The sequence below is a fragment of the Echinops telfairi genome, unplaced genomic scaffold, assembly GCF_000313985.2.
Source record: "Echinops telfairi isolate 266 unplaced genomic scaffold, ASM31398v2 ScPeMD7_12;HRSCAF=54, whole genome shotgun sequence".
NCBI classification, from domain to species: domain Eukaryota; kingdom Metazoa; phylum Chordata; class Mammalia; order Afrosoricida; family Tenrecidae; genus Echinops; species Echinops telfairi.
The window spans coordinates 4,100,640-4,121,693 of NW_022103909.1; the positions used below are offsets into that span (position 1 = coordinate 4,100,640).

Sequence of the window (21,054 nt, forward strand, 5' to 3'; positions counted from 1 at the left end):
GGGAGACACTCGAGGTCATACTTTGGCTCTCATGGACTTGCTTTAATTTCTTCAGCTTCAATGTGAGTCATCGACTGTCTATTCCAGGGGTCCTCAAACTTTTTAAACAGGTTTCAGTTCACTGGCCCTCAGACCCGTTGGAGGGCTGGACTATAGTTAAAAAAAAAAACTATGAATAAATTCTTATGCACACATCTTATTTTGAAGTAAAAAAACAAACAGGGCAAAAACACCGGGCGGGCCAGATAAATGTCCTCAGCAGGCCACATGTGGCTCACAGGCCCGTAGTTTGATGATGCCTGCCCTAGAACATCCCCCTCTCACTGCTGTTTTATTACCTATAGTACAAGCCCTACCTGTGACTTATGTCTTTACCTGTAATTAGTGGGCTTGCACGCCCCCCAAAGATATATAAGCCTGGGTTAGCAATAAAGATCCCCTTTGGCCTCTCGTCGGCTCCGCCTTCCTCCCGCCCCTTGCTCCCCTATTCCCTTTCCCCTTGTCTTCCTTCCCCTCCCCCCTCTCCTGCCCTCTGGTCTCTCTCTCTCTCCACGTGGACCACCAAGTGAGGCTGAGGTGAGCATGCTACCATGAAATGTGTCTGACTCCATTATTTCGATCTCTCTCACTCTCTATGACTAAATATATATATATTTCAACTGTACAATTGCGCCTATCAAACCCAAGATTAGTTGTGCAGGCTGGCCCTTCCCCCACAGTAGAGGGTAGAATTTTACAGTGTCTCAGGAAAAGAAGTTTACAAGTTATAGGACACAGAAAAGGGAAAGAGTTGGGATATGAGAGCAGAGAGAGCTCAGGAAAAAAGAATGAACCCATAGCTATCACTGGTTTCCTTGCTATCAATGTAGGTATAGCATTTTCCCCCTAAGTCTCTACAATTTATGAATGAATCAATAAAAGGACATTTTAAACATACAGTATCATTCTTAAATTGGCATTACATTTATAAAATGCAGGAGCAGCAAGACAGGGGAATTGGATAAATAATTCATAAAATTATTTGGGAGATTCTACTATCTTCCTAGTCAGTCCTCAACAAAACAAACCAAAATAATATGCAAGATACTTGTATTTAGAACTAACAGCAATCATAACTCTTTACTAGGAAACAAATATGGGATCACAGAAGCCAAAAGTCTTGTTCTAATGAAAGCCAAGATGACAGTTGTTATTATAAGGTCCTCATTGCATTGGGTCTTAGAATAATATCACCATCAATATCCATCTCAATAAGCTTACAAGTTTTTTAAACATCTAAAATTAATCATTTGCAGTTACCTAAATATTAAATGTAACCAATGAGACAAAATTGAGAACTTCAGAAACAAACCCACACATCCATGGCCAAATGATTTTTGACAAAGGTACTAAGTCCATTTGATGAGAAAAAATGAGCCTCCTCAAAAAATGGTGCTGGGAAAATTGAATTTCCACACATAGAAAAATTAAAGAGGATCCATGCTTCGTACCATATACAACAACAAATTTTAAATGGATTAAGGACAGAAATGTGCATAGTAGAGCTGTAAAATGGTTATAACAGAAGGGTAAAAAACTCAATCATCAAATGGACAAAGGACTTGAATAGACATTTCACCAAGAGGGAATTCAAATGACCACCAAACACATAAAAAGATGCTAGGCTACCATTAGTTAGCAGAGACACAAAAATCACAGAGCTATCATTTAACTGCCATTAGGATGACTAGGGAAAAAAACAAACCTTCAAAACCCAGAAAATAACAAACAGTAGAGAGGATATGGGAAAATTGGGACCGTTCCCCACTGCCAGTAGAAATGCAAGTATTGTAGCTGATATGGGAAACTGTGGCGTTCCCAAAAACGTTAAAAAGCAAACTACCATGTGATCCAGCTATTCCATTCTAAGGTACACACACACAAGACTTGAAAGCAGAGACTCACAACCAGAGTTATATGGCAATGCTCATTGCAGCACCACTCACAGCAGCCCAAAGGTGGACATAACCTAACTGCCCACAAACAGCTGGATGGATAAACAAAATATGGCACATGCGTCAATGAAATACTGCTCAATGAGTAAAAAGGAAGTCTTGATACATGTTATGATAGCGATGGAGCTCCAAACATTTTGCTGAGACATAAGTCAAGCATAAAAGGGCAAATATTATGTGACTTCATTTATATAAAAATACAAGAATAAGCAAATGCTCAGAAACCAAAGTTTATTAGTGGTTACCAGGGGTGGGGCCTGAAGGTTAATAGTAATGGCAAAATTGCTTTAAGACTAAGGCTGCACAGCTGATTGTCTTAATTGTTGTCAATAGGTTGTACACCTGTAAAAAGTTCAACTGGCAAAAGTTGTGTGATCTACATAAACAATGCCAGAGAGAGAGAGAGAGAGAGAGAGAGAGAGAGAGAGAGAGACTAGCTGCTAAGCTTGCTGAGCTTGTGCATCCTCAAACACATCATGGGATTTGGAGCCTTGGTTTGAAGGATTAGGACCACAGGACAGCCCAGTTAATTGGCCTAACAATGCATTTTACATTTCTCTTCTACCTCCTAGTTCTTTGCATAGCGCCTAGGATTTTAACAATTTCCAAGTGTCCATTAAGGCCCAATAATTGTCTCTATTTACCTGGAGTAACCGGGGAAGATGCAGAATCATGGGCAGGAGAATGTGGAATGTGGAGCTAACTGCATCCACAAACAACTGCCTCCTTTGCCACGGGGCCAGAAGAACTGGATGGTATCTGGCTACCATAACTCAACATTTTGATTCAAGATTTATAGAAGACTCCTGATCAAAAAGGGAGACATGCAGAAGAGAATTTCAAAATTTCAAGGGATCCTGACTTTCTAGAACCATGGGAGCTGGATGAACCTCTGAAACTACCACACTGTTACAATCTTTAAACTTAAACAGAAATATTCCCTGAAGTCTTCTTAAAACTGTAGTTTAGTGTATGTAACTAGGAAATATGTCTTCCTTGAGCATTAGACACCTTTAAGAACAACCTACAGAGGGATCAGCGAGCCCTGGTGGTATAGAGGCTAAAGTGCTCAGCTGCTACCCTAAAGGTCCTTGGTTTGCATCTGCCGGCTGCTTCATAGGCAGGATAATGATGTGGCAGTTGGCTTCTGTAACATTTACAGCGTTGGAACCTTATGGGGCAGTTTGACTCTAATTTGTATAGTCAGTAGGGGCTAGAATCTATTCAATAGCAGTGGATGTTGTTAGTTTTATTTTTTTAAATGGGCAGAGTGACAAGAGCCTCTCAAAAGAGTAGACAGGAATCTTAGGGACCGTGGGCAATTCTGTAAAGGCTGGTGTGGATGGCTGCACAATGGGAAGAAAGTAATCAAGGTTGCTGAACTGGCATAGATTTTGCTGCATGGATTCTCCACAACAAAACAAAATTACTTCTATTAAGTCAGCCTGATTTAGACTGAAGTTCAACTTATGTGACAACTAACTGAAAATTCTATTTTTCTAGGCCTTGGATAACTGCAAAAGATGACTCTTTCACAGAAGTAACAAAAACTCAAACAAAAGAAAGACCAATGAGGTTTAATGTGTTGATAGCTTTCTCATCAATGGGGACTCTGTATTTTTCAACTGAATGCAACTTAAAAAACAAAAAACCACGAATCAGCTCACCTGTTCTATCTAGTGCCTGGATGTCTGATGTGGCGGACTCAGGATCCTCCAGTTCTCTGGCATCCACCGAAAGTGTCTCCAAACCTTCACTGAGGGAGTCCACAGACTCGGTATCGTTGAGGGCACCATTGACATGGTAACCATTAAGACCTCCTTTCTCTGAGGAAGGTGCTGGCGGTTCCTCTTGGATGGAAGCCAGTTTCCTGGGATCTGGGATACTGTTAGCTGCTTCTGCTGCAGGTTTTGGTTTGCTTTTCTTCTTTTTGTTCTAAGGGTTATGAAAGATGTGACCAAGGAAAAAACATGATCCCAACACCCCAGAGGGCTAAAGTTCAGACCCCCAAAGAAACCAGTATTTCTGATTTCTTGCACATTCTTCCAGCAGGTCCACAAGTTTTTTATTATACTGAAGTACTACCTGGAATAACTGTGTGCAAAATCTTATACTTAGAAAAAATTCAAACACATAAATTAAAAACGTCTGTCTGGCAAAAATGACCATAAGCAAAATAAAAAGATAAATAATAAGATGTGAAAAACAAACAAACAAAGCATGCAACTTAAAAAACAAAGCCTGAGGACCTAATGTCGGGGGTTTCAATGGAGAGAAAATGTTTTGAGAAACGATGTATAAATGCGCTTTACACAATTGATGTGTGTATGGATTGGGATAACAGTTGTATGAGCCCCTAATAAAATGCTAAAAAAAAAAAAACAAAGCCAAAAAATCAACAACCCAGTAGAAAAGTGATATAGAATATAGACATACAGGATGAAATACAACCTTCATCTAGTAAGAGACATAAATTAAAATTGTATTTTTATCAGGTTTAAATTAATCAAACCTAGTAAGTCTGATAGCACTAGGGGGGGTGCTAAGTTTGTGGGGAAACAGACATTCTCACTGATCACTGGTGGGAGTGTGAACTGGAACTTTTTCAATGGCAATCTAATAATATTTACCATCATTACAATGCATATATCCTTTGACCAACAACTTTACTTCCAAGAATTTATCCTGCAGTGACACTAATGTATGTACCAAATGCAATATTGTTAATAGTCAAGCATTAGAAATAACCCAAATGTTGACCAGTAGGTTTAAATAAGCTATGGTACAGCCTACCAGTAAAATGACTACATATCCATAAGTAACAAGAAAGACGTATTACACGAAGGAAAAATGCTGTCTGTTTTAGAACAGCAGACCAGATTGCTAGGGAACAGGGGTGGAATAAAGACATTTCAGTGCATTCACTTTTATACCCTTTGAATTTTGAACCATGTGACTGTATTATCTATACAAACACTGAAATTAAAATAAACAAACCCACACCTCTATTGGTAATAATTAATCTTATCCCTCAGGGCAGCCTGATATCCATCGATCGTTCTCCAGAAGGAGCACGACCATTCTCAAGGTGCTCTAGTTAGAATCGCACGGCTCTCCTTTTCTTTGTCAAGTACTTTCTCGCAGACAGAACAGCTGAGATTTCCTATCACTCTCCCACGTAAATAAAAACTCATCTAATAACTGCTCACAATCAGTTCTTATTAGACTAATCCTGACAGTGGACTGGATTGGATTTGGCTGTTGTGGATCACCAAAGTGATATTAATTTTCTTTCTCCATATTTTGTGTGTCTGCAACATACACAAGACGTTTCCAGCTTCAGTTTATTTTAGATCATTAGGAACTTACAGTCCTGGGTCACTATATTAAGAAATGGTGTTCGTCAGCGCACACACACCTATGTGTGGTAGGGTAAAAGCAGTGGGAGGAAGAGAAGCAAATGTCAAGCAAATGAACCCCATGGGAATCTGTAGTTGTATTAGCTTCTCCTTGGAGAAATTTCTTCAATGCCACTGGGACCAACCCTGGGTTTGATCAGGACCTGATGGTGCTAATGAAATGATTAAGAGTCATCAAGAAAGAATTCCAGCAGTGATAATATAGGATAAGGACACCTTAACTAGCTATATGCAGTAATACATTTAATAGAGAAACCTGTCTTAAATCAATACTTTAGGCATTTTCTAAAGGAGCTAGATTTAGGGTGCTGAGCTTTTAGAGACCAGCTAGTATTTTTTGGGGGGGGGGGTGGAGGGGGAAGCATTTTAGTCTCAAGTGGATGGGAAGAGAGCAAGACCTAACGTGAGGCATTGTACTTGTTATTTGTTAGTATTCTGTTCCTGTTTTAGAGAGGAGCAGATGAAGGCACCTAACAGTGCCTGCACATCAACAACCCTAAAGGGTCACAAAGTCAGTAAGCAGAGGAACAGGACTGACGCCAGGACCAAGTGCCTTCTCCTTCCCTTAAGTGGAACAACAGGCCACTCTGTAAGGTACTTAGTAGCTATAAGAACAAAGGCCCCCTTTAGGTTTTAAGTCAAAGTTCATTAATATCAGGAACTACCACACAGCGAATTAAGAATAGAACAGTGGTCTGAACTAACAGTCTTAAGTATTTCAATGGATCTACGGTACGATGATGTTGAAAACCATGGGCCAGGTGACTTTCTCTAGAGGAGTTCTTCATTCCCTGACACATTCTTTCATTTCACTTTCCTAACGTCAAGGTCCCCTCAACAATGGCTCCACGGTAAAGTCCACTGTAGTCAAACCTTAAGTCACATGGCCAAGACCAGCACTCTAAGCTAGAGAGACCTGGGTTTCAAAGTCACAGGTGGAGACATGTTTGCATGGTAACCTGAAGATGGGTCTGTAAATAATTTCTTTCAAACATCTTGGCAGAGTCTGAATATTTCTTAATTATACCAGTATCAACACCATGCTGTTAATAGTTGATTCGTTGTTACCTTTTTCTTGCCTGTTACTGTCCATTCTTTGAGTACTTCACTGGCACTACCTGGAAGAAAGACCAATTGCAAATTTTCTCTCCTGCCACACACAGTCAAGCAGGAATTCATGCCTCTGTATTTTGTAATTGATTGAGGATTTCCAAAGCTCCTAACAGGGAAAGTTAAAGTTCATGTCTCTGAGCTAAGGTAAGGGGATAATTACAACGTGATTATCTTTTGGAATATTTTCCTATTCTGATCTCCCTTCTCCATCTAATTTGTATAGCAAGTTCTCCCCCTACCACCCTCCCCCAAAAAGGAAAGAAAGAAAGACATTAATGTAGCCTGGCCATTTGGATGATTCTTCTATTCATACATCTTGGACCAAATAAAAGGGGACTGGCTTAACTTAAGTGTGCCATGCCCTCTCCTCCAGAAGGTTCCATACACTACCTTGGCTATACTCTTATTTGTTTTGGAAAGAGCTGCACATCTTACACTGCCCAGAACAAAATACTAACATTATAAAGAAACCAGATGCAGAGAAGGAAAACCATATGGTGTTTGCATCTGGCTGTTTAGCTTTGTGTAGTAAGCATTAACCTTGCCCAAAGAAAGAGAGGAGGTCTGGCCTTAGCCTTCGCTTCCTGGAAGGGAACCACTAGGGAGAGTACCTTACCTTTGTTGACTTGGAAGGCCTCAGCCACTGGGCAGGCTTAACAATGTGATTTCTGAGGGGGACTTTGAGCCATTCAGTACCCACTTTACCTCTGAGGGGCTGGAGACTAAAGGTCAGCCACGTAGGTAGTCAACCATGGTGCCCCAATGAGAACTCAGGTGCACTGAGCACGTCAGGTGTGCTCTCCTACTTGACAATACTCATGATCCCATGTTTGGGATGCTTTTCAACTCTGTCTGTTGTCTGTGGCTCACATAATCACCTCAGTGAAATAAAATTTACCCATGAGCATACCGGCTTTCTGCGAGCCCTTCTAATGAGTTACTGAACTGAGGGTGGTTTCAGGTGGACTTTATCAACCACTGTAATCCTCTATAGGCAAACTCACAGTTCAGAAAATGCAGAGTCCTATCTGACATCAAGGTTAAGGTTTCCTCAAACAAGTTATGTGGAGAGAAGTTTGTGAAATATTCCCCAAGTCTAAGGCTGAAGACTTGACTAGGCCAGTCACTCTTCCATGTGTCAGATAAGGAAACTTAAACCCACACACATTAGAGCAAGGGTTCTCAACCTTCCTCATGCCGCAACCCTTTCATACAGTTCCTCATGTTGTGGTGACCCCTCAACCATAAAATTATTGTCGTTGCTACTTCTTAACTGTAATTTTCCTACTGTTATGAATCGGGTGACCCCTGTGAAAGGTTCATTCAACCCCCAAAGGGGTCGAGACCCACAGGTTGAGAACCACTGCATTTGAGCCACTTGCTTGAGCCAAACTAAATAGTATTAGATTCTAGAAAAGAAACTAAGTCCCTGTATTTGTCATCTACTGCTGGGTTACTAAATCAATCCTTTGTCAGTAAGAGTCTCTTACATTCTTATCTAGCCCAATTCCCATCAAATTCCTGATACCACTGGTCCCAGGATTTATTCTTACATATTAGTTGAGAACATTCTGAGTACAAAGATGATGTCTTTCACTTATGAGTGAAATGCTTCTAAAACTAAAAAAAGATGAGCTATGTAAATGTAAAGGTAGGCTACGCTATCGTGGACTCTGCTATACCACCTATGAAATACTGGATTGCTGAATGAATGCCATACAAGTCTGAAACAACTTCTATTTGAACAAATACAAGCAAATATAGATACATAGATACAGATATATGAAAACTGGATTACCTTCCATGAATGCTTGCACTGTTTTGTCCACACAATTATCAAAGTGCTGCAAGACCAGGATGATTTCATTGTTGCTCTTATTGGGAACTATTGCACGGACTGCATTTATCTGGAAAAGATGATGGGATCATTTAATTCTAACATCATTAGGTCACTTGACAGCTGAGACTTACTACAAAGAATAACAGAAGAGTGGCATTTCATTCTTGACAGTTTATATCATTCTTTAATGTCAGTGAGAACATCTATAACCACCTTACTAGGAATGATTCATTAATGAGGATAAGAGCTCAGCAACATAAAATTCAAAAGGCAAAAAAGCAGAACATTCCTAGAAATAGAAAGTATGTGGTAAGTTTTATTTCAAGAAAGGGAGGTTTAATTTAGGTATCATGTAGTCATTTAACATCAGCAATTCCTCATTTGGGGCACACTGGAGTGAAAGAAGGTGGGAAGCCTAATGAACTTCACCAACAGTAACAACTTAGATTTTTATAGAGAATTCTTCAAAAGATTTTAATTTTATATCTTTTCATTGTGCTACAGCTCTATAATTTAAAATTTAGATATAATCTGTATCTAAATTTATAATTTATAGATATCATCCGGTATTATTATAAGCTATTCTAAGCATCATTTAAGAACCCAAACTCACGGCCACGGAGTGGATGCTGACTCAGAGCGACCCCATAACACAGGGCAGAACCACCCTGTGGGTTTCTGAGACTCTAACTCTTTTTTTTTTTACTCTAACTCTTTACAGGAGTAGAAAGCCTCTTCTTTCTCTTGCAAAGCAGGTGGTGCTTTTGAACCACAGACTGCAATTAGCAGTTCAATAAGAACCACCAGACTGCCAGGGCCCCAGATATACAAAACATAAATATAATTCTTACTATACAATGCATACTTAAAAGAAAAACAAAATAAAAACAACTGAAGCCTCATGAATCTTTCATAAATCTAATTTCCCTTTTTCCTACCTCAGAGATTTCTACTGAGTTTTGTTATCATTTAGATCCATGCTTTCTTTTTTAAGTTTACATATCTGTTTTGAATACCTGGTATTGCTTTATATAACATAAATAGCTTTATGTACATGTGTACTTACATTGCTTTTAAGATTATTTTTATGTTGATAGATACAGCTCTCATTTAACTGCTAAAGTAGTATTTCCATTATATGAATATATTCATTCTTGTGTTAACAGACACACGGTTTCTAACTTTTAGTTATTATAAACAATGCAGAAGTGAGCTTTCTTATGTCTACTTGCTGTTGAATGCCCACTGCCTAAAATAGTGCTTACTATATAAATGAAAACCAAACACTGCTATCGGGTCAATTCCAACTTAGAAAGACCCTATAGGGGGGCTGAACTGCTACTGTGGGTTTCTGAGACTATTTCTGGGAACAAAGTCTATCTTTCTCCTGTGGAGCAGCTGGTGGTTTAAAAGCATTGACCTTGCAGTTAGCAGCCTAACACATAACCACTATGCCAGGAGAGCACCTGCTTACTACATAGTAAGCAATACCATCACTTATCAATCACTTTACCCTACTTCCTCCTTGTATTTCCTGCTTCTATTCCTCCTCCTTTCCTAATCCTCTGAACTCTGTCCTTGGGTTAATGTTATCTTTTTAATTTTAAATGGTTGATTATTCTAAAACCTAGGTGAGTCCAGTTCCAGACTGTAGGCCATAGTCTTGGGGGTTCTATTTGACCTTTAAGTCTATTCAAGTCCTTTGCCTGTTTTATAATTATTTATCTTTATTTTTTAAAAACAAAGTTGTTGTTTTTTAATTATTTTATTGGGGGCTCATACAACTCTGATCAAAATCCATCCATCCATCCATTGTGTCAAGCACATTTGTACATTTGTTGCCATCATCATTCTCAAAACATTTACTTTCTACTTGAGCCCTTGGTATCAGCTCATTTCCCCCCAGCCTTTCCCACCCCGACATGAACCCCTGATAACTTAAAAATTATTATTTTGTCATTTCTTACACTGTCCAATGTCTCCCATCACCCACTTTTCTATTGTCTGTCCCCCAGGGATGGGGTTATATGTAGATCCTTGTGATCGGTTCCCCCTTTCTACCCCACCTTCCCTCTACCCTCCCGGTATCACCACTCTCACCACTGGTCCTGAGGGGTTCACCTGTCCTGAATTCCCTGTGTTTCCAGTTCCTATCTGTACCAGTGTACATCCTCTGATCTAGCCAGATTTGTAAGGTAGAATTGGGATCATGATAGTGGGGGGAAGGAAGAATTAAATAACTAGAGGAAAGTTGTATGTTTCATCGGTGCTATACAGCACCCTGACTGGCTTGTCTCCTCTCAGTGACCCTTCTCTAAGAGAATGCCAAGTTGCCTTACAGATGGGTTTTGGGTTCCCACTCTGCATTCCCTCTCATTCACAATGATATGAGGTTTTGTTCTTTGATGCCTGATACCTCATCCCATCAACACCTCGTGATCACACAGGCTGGTGTGCATCTTCCATGTGGGTTTTGTTGCTTCTGAGTTAGATGGCCGCTTTCAAGCCTTTAAGACCCCAGACACTACATCTTTTGGTAGCCCGGCACCATCAGCTTTCTTCACATTTGCTTATGCACCTACTTTGTCTTCAGTGATGGTGTAGGGAAAGTGAGCATCATGGAATGCCAGTTTAATACAACAAAGTGTTCTTGCATTGAGGGAGTACTTGAGTAGAGGCCCAATGACCATCTGCTACTTTAATACTAAACCTATTCATATATGCACATAGATCTATTTCCCAGACATCATATATAAATATATTTACATATGTACATGCCTGTATTTAGACCTCTATAAATGCCCTTTGTCTCCTAGTTCTTTCCTCTATTTCCTTTTACTTTCCTCTTGTCCCACTATCATGCTCAGCCTTCATTTGGTTTCAGTAATTCCTCTCACATTGCCCTTGATCAAGCCCTACCAGGCCTCTTACATCCTCCTTGCCACCGATTTAGGATCATTTGTTGTTCCCTAGTCCCTGGGTTTGTTAACACCACTTCCTTTCCCCCACCTCCCCCTCTCCCATGTCCCCCTGCAAAAAAACAAAAAAAAAGCCTGTAAATAGTTCAAGGTCTGTTTGTTGACATTTAGGTGTGTTTTCTGGTAGAGTCTGATGGGGTGCCTCGCCCTGGCCCCAAAGTCTATTTTTGGTATTCCCTCAGGACTTCCTTGCTCTGCTGCCCTTGGTAATCTGATGCATGCCCTTAGTGTTTCACCCTGGTGTGGTGGGGTGAGAGCAGGCACAATTCTGCTCTGTGTCTCCCATGCTGTCCCCTGTAGGGCTATGGGTCAGTGAGGGATGTAGTGTCTCATAGTGGGGCCGGCCATATGGTCCTCTCTGTGCATTGGCTGCTCTGAGCAGGGATATCGCCCTCAAGGTTTGGTGGGCCAAGATGTGACCCCCCCTCTCTTCCTCCCCCTTCATTTGCTCCTGTGTGCTCTTATCAGAAATGTCCCTTTCCCTGAGCTGTAGCTTCAGTGCTGTCCTCTGAAGTAAATTCTTCTGGGTGGAGGGGCATCTGTCCATGTAGTTGGGATTGGGGCAGGCTCCTCAGACCTCTCTACTGGTTCCCTGCTTCATGCCAATATGTTGCATTCACATCTTGGAGCACCGGGTTGAAATCTGGTCCCTCTTTCCCTGTGGAGATATAAACAATACCCTCCCCTTGGGTGGGTTAGTGCCCTGTGCCCCCACTACCCATTTCTTAAAAACAAACATTTTATTGTGAGTTAGGTGAGGCTTTAACATAGCAGATCAGCAGTTCAGCATTCAACTACTAGCCTCTACATTCATCAAAGCAATCTTGCCCGTTCCTATAATTCTGCCTGTGCATATCCATCTCCCTCTAGTTAGATATTGTCTTTCCCTTCACCAACAAGACACTTCTATCTTCTAGCCTGGCCTTCCCCTTCCTTCTCTGGTAACCATCAACATTTGTTTCTTTTGGTGTGAAAACCTTCTCTTGGTGTTTTTTTGTGTAACAGTGGTCTCATACATTATTTGTCCTTTTTTGACTAATTTCATTCAGTGTAATGTCCTCCAGGTACATGTATGTCATGAAGTGTTTCACGGAGTCCCTGTTATTTTTTTTTAAACTTCTCTTGACATATAATTCACATATCAACACAATTCAATAGTTCAATCATATTAAGAAGTTATTTTTTAAGGTTGCATAGCATCCCGCTATATGTAGGCCCCCACATCTGTTTATCCATTCTTTCACCGATGAGCATTTCCATGGGTTCCTTTGTTTTTTGCTATTGTGAATAGTGCTGCAATGAACATGGGTGTGCACAGGGAACTGACTGCTTTAGGACTGGTAGAGAGATTGCTGGGTCATACAGTGTTTTTATTCCCAATCTGTTGATGAAAATCCGTACTGGTTTCCACAGTGGCTATATCATTTTACAGTTCCACCAGTAGATACAAGGTTTCCAGTCTCCCCATACTCTCTCCAGCATTTGTTGTCTTCTGTTGTTTGTTTAACTTTGTTATCAATCTTGGGGTGAGCTGTTCTTTCAATGTTGTTCCGATTTGCTTCTTTTGCATGACTAATGATGACAGGTATTTCTTTTTTTTGAAAAATATTTATCTGGGGCTTTCACAGCTCATAACAACCCATACATCAATTCTATCAAGTGCATTTCTACATATGTAGGTAGCCATCATTTCCAAAACATTTTCTTTCTACGTGAGTCCTTGGTATCAGTTCTTTTTCCCCCGCCTTCATCCACACTCCCACCTCGATAATTTATAAATTAGTTTTTTTACATTTTATACCATCTGCTGTCTCCCTTCACCCATGTTTTTGTTGTTGTCCCCCTGGTGAAAGGTGTGTGTGGTGGTGGTGGTGTTGTACGTCGATCATTGTGATCGGTTCCCCCTTTCTCCACCTTTCTTCACATTAGCTTATGCACCCATTTTGTCTTCAACTATTGTGGTGGGAAGGTGAGCATCACAGAATGCCGGAATGTTAGAACAAGGTGTTCTTGCATTGAGGGAGAGCTGAAGTAGAGGTCCATCTGCTACCTTAATACTTAACCTATAAATATTATGTACATAGACCTCTATCCCTATCATTATATATTGATATATTTACATATGTACATGCCTATATTTATACCTCTATAAATGTCTTTGCCTCCTAGTTCTTTCCTCTATTTCCTTTTACTTTGCTCTTGTCCCATTATCATTTCAACCTTCATCTCTGTACTTCCTCTCAGCTACATTACAATTGACTGAACCCCACCACCCATTCTATGCCCTCCTCGCCATCGATTTTAGATCTCTTGTTGTGCCCTTGTCCCTGGGTTTGTTGGCTCCCCCTCCCTTTCCTCCATCTTCTCTTCTCCCCTGTCCCCCCAGAACAATCTGTCCCATTGTTTTCTCCTTGGAATTGTTTATCCTGCCTATCTTATATAGATAGACATTGTCTTTTTGTTTTTGCTGAAAGTTTTTTTATATATATATATATCCCCCCAAGAATATAGGGTTTATAGTGAAGTTAACAGGTATGATAAAGGTGAAAGTGCTCAGGAGGAAGTTGTTAGGTTAATACATGTTACAAAGTTCTTTCAGGGCTGCTAATAAATACCCCAAGTGCATGATGCTCTGCTGTTAAGCTTCAACTCAAAGACACTGAGCTCCAGCTCCAAGGATCAGCGAACCTAACTCCTTGAATTAAGTGCCCGGAGGCACCTACTCCAGGAAGTCTCAACCTGAAGACACTCAGCTGCATGGCACCCCACTCCACAAGAAAACCTTCTGCCCCGAAGCACTCGGCTTTATTTGTTCTCTGGGGATTCTTTTTTTTTAATTTAAATAATTTTATTGGGGGCTCTTACAGCTCTTACAACATTCCATACATCAATTGTATGAAGTATATTTGTATATATGTTGCCATCATCGTTTTCTAAACACTTACTTTCTATTTGAGCCCTTGGTATAAGCTCTCTACCCTTGCCTTTGTGACCCCTTGATAAATTACTATTTTCATGTCTTACACCGACCGCTATCTCCCTTCACCAATGTTTCTCTCCTGGTATTGCTACTTCCATTTCTGTTCGTGAGGGGTTTATCTGATCTGGATTCCATGTGTCCTGAGCTCTTATCTGTACCACTGTACAATCTCCACCAGAACTCTAGCCAGAACTGAAAGGCAGAACGGGGGTCAAGATAGTGGAGAGTGAGGAAGTCTCAAAGAACAGAGGAACATTGTATGTTTCATCGGTGCTATACGGCGCCTGGATGACTCATCCCTTCTGTGAGGGCATGTCCTTATTACCTACAGATGGGCTTTGGGTCTCTGCTTCAACCCCCCTTGTTCTCAACAATATGTTTTTTGTCTTCTGGTACCTGTTACCTGATTCTATCAACACCTCATGATCGCATGGGCTAGTGTGCTTCTTCCATGTGGGCTTGCTAGAGGCCCAAAGTGTCCGTCCATTTTCTCAATGTATTGCCATATAAATATATGGACTTAGGCCAATACCTCTATTTTTATGAATATATTTACATAAGTAAACACCTATGTTTATACCTCTTCTATCCATAGGTTTGCTTCCTAGAATCTTTCCTGTTTCCTTCCTCCTGCCCCACTATCATGCTCGCCCTTCTGCCTCTTAGTAATTCCTCTCAGCTAGACTGCTGTTGCTCCAACACCACCAGGATCTCTACTTCCTCCTTGTTGTTGATTTTAACTCCCTAGTTGTTCTCCTGTCTATGGCCTTGTTTGCTTACCGCACTGCACCCCCACCCCCGCTGTCTCCACCTCCCAGGTCCCTCAGGAACTACTGGTCCTGTTGCTTTCTCCTCTGGCTTGCCTCCCATACCTATCTTAAATAGGTAGGCAAAACAACAACAGAGACAAAAAAAAAACCAAAACCCAAAGGCTTTAATAAAAAGAGAAAAAAAAAAAAAACTAGCAAAAACAGAAAAGAAAAAACATGCATAATTCCAGGTCTGTCTGCTGACCTTTATGACTATCTCCCCACCGGTCAGGGGAGTATTCTGGGAACTGCCCCTCAATTCCAGGTCTGTCTGCTGACCTTTATGACTATCTCCCCACCGGTCAGGAGAGTGTTCTGGGAACTGCCCCTCCTAGTCTGAAGTCTATTGTGGGGGCTCCTCAAGGGTTTTATGGCTTGGCTTGGCTCCCATTGCTGATCTGTTATGTTTCCTTCTTGGTTCACCCCACTGTGGGGGGGGTGGGTATTTTTTAGATTCTTGTTGGATGCATGGCTTCCAAAGATATTCTCCCAGTCTAGTACCTATCTTTTCACTTTTTCTGTCACATTTTTATGATGTTCCATATTTTTTTTTTAATTTTGTTTTTGCTGTGTGTTTCCCTATTATACGAGATAACAGTTGAAAGCTAGTTCTGAGCATTTCCTGCTTGGTCTAAGAACTTTATGGTTTTAAATTACACACTTAAATACTTAACCCATTTTGAATTTGTGTTTGTGTGTGGTGTGAGGCATGGATCCTATTTCACTTTCAAACTCAGAAAATCAAATTCACTGATATCAAGTCGATTCTAACTCATAGTGACCTTATAAAGGTAGAACTACCTCTTTGGGATTCTGAGATTTTAAATCTTTACAAGAACAGACAGTCTCAACTATCTTCCACGCAGCAGCTGGTGAATTCGAACTACTGATCTTGCAGTTAGCAGGAATGTAACCCCTCCCCCATGTGGAGAGCAGTACAGTGAGTACGCAAAAAAAAAAACACAACTAAAGAGAACTGTCATATGACCCAGCAATTCCACTGCTAGGTATATTCTCCAAAGACTGGAAAACAAACCCTTTCTTGCATTGTACACCAAAGTTCACTGCAGCACTAGTCACAATCGCCACAAGATGGAAACAACCCAAATGTCCTCCAACAGATGAACAGATAAAGCAGTAGGTACACACAGTGTAAAGAGGACGTCTTGATACAAGTTAGGATATGGATGAAACTTGAAAACTTGAAGTAAGTTAAGTACAAAAGGACAAATGTTATATGAATTCACTTATAGAAAAAGGCAAAAAGAGGAAAATGAAATGAAGAGGGAAGGAGAGGGGAACACATCCTGGCCCACCAAGCCCCGAGGACGCTAATCCGGCTTGGAGTAGCCAATGCACAGAGAGGACCATAGGGCCGGCCCCACCAAGGTGTCCCTCACTGACACATAGTGCTACAGGGGACAACATTGGAGATACAGTGCAGGAATTGTGCCCAATCTGGCCCCACCACACCAGGGCGAAACACTAACAGTGTGCAAGAGAACAGCAAGGGGAGCAAAATAGACTGTGGGGCCAGGATGTGGCGCCCCATCAGACTCACTAGGAAACACTCAAAAAGGTCGACAGACCTGGAACTATTTATAGCAGTGGTTCTCCACCTTCCTAATGCCGCAACCCTTCAATACAGTTCCTCATGTGTGGTGACGCCCCAACCATAAAATTATTTTCGTTGCTACTTCATCACTGTCATTTTGCTACTGTTATGAACTGGGCGACCCCTGTGAAAGGTTTGTTAGACCCCCCCAATGGGGTGGTGACGCACAGGTTGAGAACTGCTGATTTATAGGCTTTACTTTTTTTGATGTTTTGTTGTTTTCTTTTTTTTCTTTTGTTATGTTTTGCTTTGTCTTGTTTTTGTGCTCATTATTGTTTCTGCATGTCTATCTAGATAAGATAGGCGGGAAAAACAATCTGGAGGAGAAAACAACAGAACTGACAATTCCGGGGGGACATGGGAGAGGTGGAGGTGGGAAGAAAGTTAGGGGGGGTGCCAACAAATCAAGGGGCAAGGGAACAACTAGTGACTTAAAATAGATGGCTAGGAGGGCATAGGGTGCCTGGTGGGGTTTGATCAAGGGCAATGGAGCTGCAAGGAATTACTGAAACCCAAACAAAGGCTGAGCATGATAGTGGGACAAGAGGAAAGTAAAAGGAAATAGAAGAAAGAACTAGAAGGCAAAGGACATTTATAGAGGTCTAAATACAGGCATGTACACATGTAAATACATTTATATATGATGACAGGAAAATAGATCTATGTACATATATTTATTTGTTCAATATTAAAGCAGCAGACAGACATTGGGCCTCCACTGAAGTACTCCCTCAACACAAAAACACTTTGTTCTAATAACCCAGCATTCTGTGATGCTGACCTTCCCTGACACGATTGTTGAAGACAAAATGGGTGCACAGCAAATGTGGTGAAGAGAGCTGATGGTGTCTGTGTAGGAAACCAACATGGAGAGAAATAGGACGAGGACTATACTCCCTAACTTATAACAGAGGGAATCTGGAAAGCTAGCATTCCACAGTAGGAAAGCCACCACACTTTGCTAAGTTAGAGATAAAGTCCAAGTACATTATACTGCTTTAAATATCATTCCCACAGTCTCCTCTAACAGCTATGCTGCTTTAAAGTAAGCATATGGTTGATTTTACCTCCCTACAGAAGCAAACATCCTGTTGCTATCTCTTTCCAGAGTGTCACCCAACTCCCCTCATACCTTCCCCCAATGCAGGTATTCGGTTTCCTCACCTGTGATCTCAGGGACCTTACTGTAGTTACCACCCACCTGGTGACGTAAGTAACCAGTGAATATGCAAATTTTATAGCTACCTATAAATGTCCCAAGACAGTAGAGATTCCCTTCTCTCTTCTCCCACCTCCACATGGGCCATCAAGATGCACTGAGGTGAACATGCTACCATAAAATATGTCTGACTACTTTATTTTATTCTCTCTCTTATCTTCCCTATCCCCTATTACTTTACTATGATCTTTATACATTATAACCATATAATTGTGCCTATAGACCCTTCAGTTGTTAGAGGCTGGTTTCCTCTTATAGTGCCCGGCTATCAAAACGTATAGCATCTGGGGTCTTAAAGATAAATAAGTGGCCATCTAGCTGAGGAGTAACAAAGCCCACATGGAAGAAGCACACCAGCCTGTGTGATTATGAGGTGTTGATGGGATCAGGTATCAGGCATCAAAGACCCAGAACAAAAAATCATTATCAACGTGAATGAGGGGGGGTGTAGACTGGATACTCACACCCCATCTGTAGACAACTGGATACCCCCTTACAGAAGAGTCACAAGGAGGAGACAACAGGTGCAGTACAGCACTGACGAAACACACAACTTTCCTCTAGTTCTTTAATGCTTCCTCGTCGCCCACCCCCACTCTATCATGACCCCAATTCTACCTTACAAATCCAGTTAGATCAGAGCAAGTACACTAGTACAGATAAGAGCTCATAACACAGGGAATCCAGGGCAGATAAACCCCTCAGGGCCAATAATGAGAGTAGCGATACCAGGAGGGGAAGATGAAGGTGGGAGGAGAAAAGGGGAATCAATCACAATGCTCGACATATAACCAGAAAAGGGGAATCAAGCGACATATAACCCCCTCCCTAGGAGACAGGCAACAGAAAAGTGGGTGAAGGGAGACAGCGGTCAGTTTAAGACATGAAAAAAATAATTTATAAATTATCAAGGGATCATGAGGGAGGGAGAATGGAGGAGGGGGAAATAAGCTGATACCAAGGGCTCAAGTAGAAAGAAAATGTTTTGAAAATTATGATGGCAACATATGTACTAATGTACTTGACACAATGGATGTATGTATGGATTGTGATAAGAGCAGTAAGACTCCTCAATAAAATGCTTTAAAAAAAGAAGAGGCAAATTTGTATAGAGACCTAAGTTTCTTAGTGGATAGCAGGGGCTAGGGGTTTTGATGGTGACTGAAAAGTAGCTTTGAGAAAGGATCAGGCTACACAGCTGATTATTGTCATTGCTGTCAATAAGTTGTAAACTTTACAGAGATAGTAACTAGATTAACAGTTCTTTAGACTTATGATAGGGGAGGTAAGGGGGGTAATGGGAAGCTAATCATAATGGGATGAAGAATGAAGAAATGTTCTGATTGATTGTGGTGATGATCACACAACTCTTTTTAATATAGTTAAACTAGTGTGGAGGGGAAATAAGTTATAGACTTATAAGAAGTGGAACTGGTAAAAGTTGCGTGATATATTTATATATAAATGACAAAAAAAAGACGACTAGCTGCCAAGGACTTGAGAGAATTCGGGTCAAAGTTCCATGGGATACCCCGATAACTGGCCTGGTGATGGCTTTTGGTGTTTCTGTTCTAGTTCCTAGACCATTGTGTGGAGCCTGGGGTCCTAAACGCTCACAAGCAGCCATTTAAAGCACAACAACTAGTCTCTAATTCACTGGCAACAACAGAGAAAGGAGAATATGGAATGTATGGCTAGCTGCATTCATGACCAATTGCTCCCTTTGCCATGAGACTTGGCTATCATTACTGAGCATTTTCATCAGACTTTATAGAAGGGATATGCAGAACACAATTTCACATTCTCATGGAATCTAGACTTTCTGCAGTCATGGAAGGTGAGTTCTGAAACTATTGCTTTGAGATAATTTTTAAACCTTAAACTAGAAACAGTCCTTAAAATTTTCTTAAAACCAAACATTAGCTTAACTAACAAAAGCTCAGCCTAGGGCAGTGTTTCTTGTTCTGCTGAACACAGGGCTGCTATGAGTCAGAACTCACAAATTAATGGCACCTCACAACAAGGAGAGTACATTTTTTTACAGAATGATGTGCCTGGAACAAAACAGACAATAGCGACTCAACAATTAAATAAGAGGGCAGTGAATGAATGTTAATTCATGAGGGAGAAAGAAGTCGGAGAAGGAAGATGAGCATGACTGCACTGCACAACTTATTTAAAAGGTTAAAACCTTGTCAGTTTAAGAAACAACAAAAAAAACCCGAAAACCCAAACCTTGCCAGTTGATCTCCCAAGATTGATGAACCTACAGGGGCAGCAAGTAGAATAAGGCTTGGAGGTGGGTGTGTGTGTGTGGGGGGTGGGGGGACACGGACGGACAGTGGTGTTGGGGGTGTAAAAGAGAGCTCAAGGAATTCAGGAAGAAAACGAATGCTTTGAAACTTATTGTGGTAGCATTTGTACAATACTACTTGAGTGGCCGAAGTATGGAATGATAGGATATCTGTATTAACTCCAAATAAAATGGTTTAAAAAAATAAAAGAATGTACTCAGTGTCACTTAAATTTTACATGTAGATTGGTGTATGTTTTGCTCTGTATATTCTCAAACAAAATGCAGAGGGGGGAAAAATCAGTGGGAACACGCCCGCTCAGTGGGAACATTTACGCTAGTTTATCCTTTCCTGAGGTGAAATATTTTTAGCACCACGTCAGATGTCAGTCCTAATTCTTCACCCCAGGACAAGCCCTGGGCTTCATAGTTCTGTGTGGTAAAATCCATTTGTCACTGCAAACACTCTGGGTTACTCTGCTTTTCCACTTCCCTTTCTATCTTGGGCCCTGGAGATTTCCTTTACTTCTGTGTTCAGCTATGCATTTAAAATGATGTCCATTATTTTCATTCCAGATGACAAGGGCTCGTCCCCCTTCCCCCCAGATACTTTATTCTAGGAAGGATTTCAGGTTATGTAGGCAGCCAAAAAGTTCAATAAGGATGCCCTTTTTTTTTCCCTTAGGGCATTATTATTATTATTTTTTTAAATCATTTTATTAGGGGCTCATACAACTCTTATCACAATCCATACACACATCAATTGTGTAAAGCGCATTTGTACATTCATTGCC

At 40.9% G+C, this 21,054-nt stretch overlaps 1 protein-coding gene across 2 annotated transcripts in view; it reads right to left on the reverse strand.

Moving 5' to 3' along the window:
* Window positions 1-21,054, reverse strand: part of SPATS2 (spermatogenesis associated serine rich 2) — a 139,200-nt gene that overhangs the window by 28,250 nt on the left and 89,896 nt on the right. Inside the window, exons 4-6 of one of the 2 annotated variants that reach the window (XM_013006956.2) lie at window positions 8,325-8,433; window positions 6,482-6,531; window positions 3,662-3,929 (exon numbers count right to left, since the gene is read on the reverse strand). In XM_013006956.2, coding sequence (XP_012862410.2) covers window positions 3,662-3,929; window positions 6,482-6,531; window positions 8,325-8,433 — 427 coding nt within the window. The remainder of the gene's footprint in view (window positions 1-3,661; window positions 3,930-6,481; window positions 6,532-8,324; window positions 8,434-21,054) is intronic. The other variant, XM_045287321.1, reaches the window with a different exon arrangement.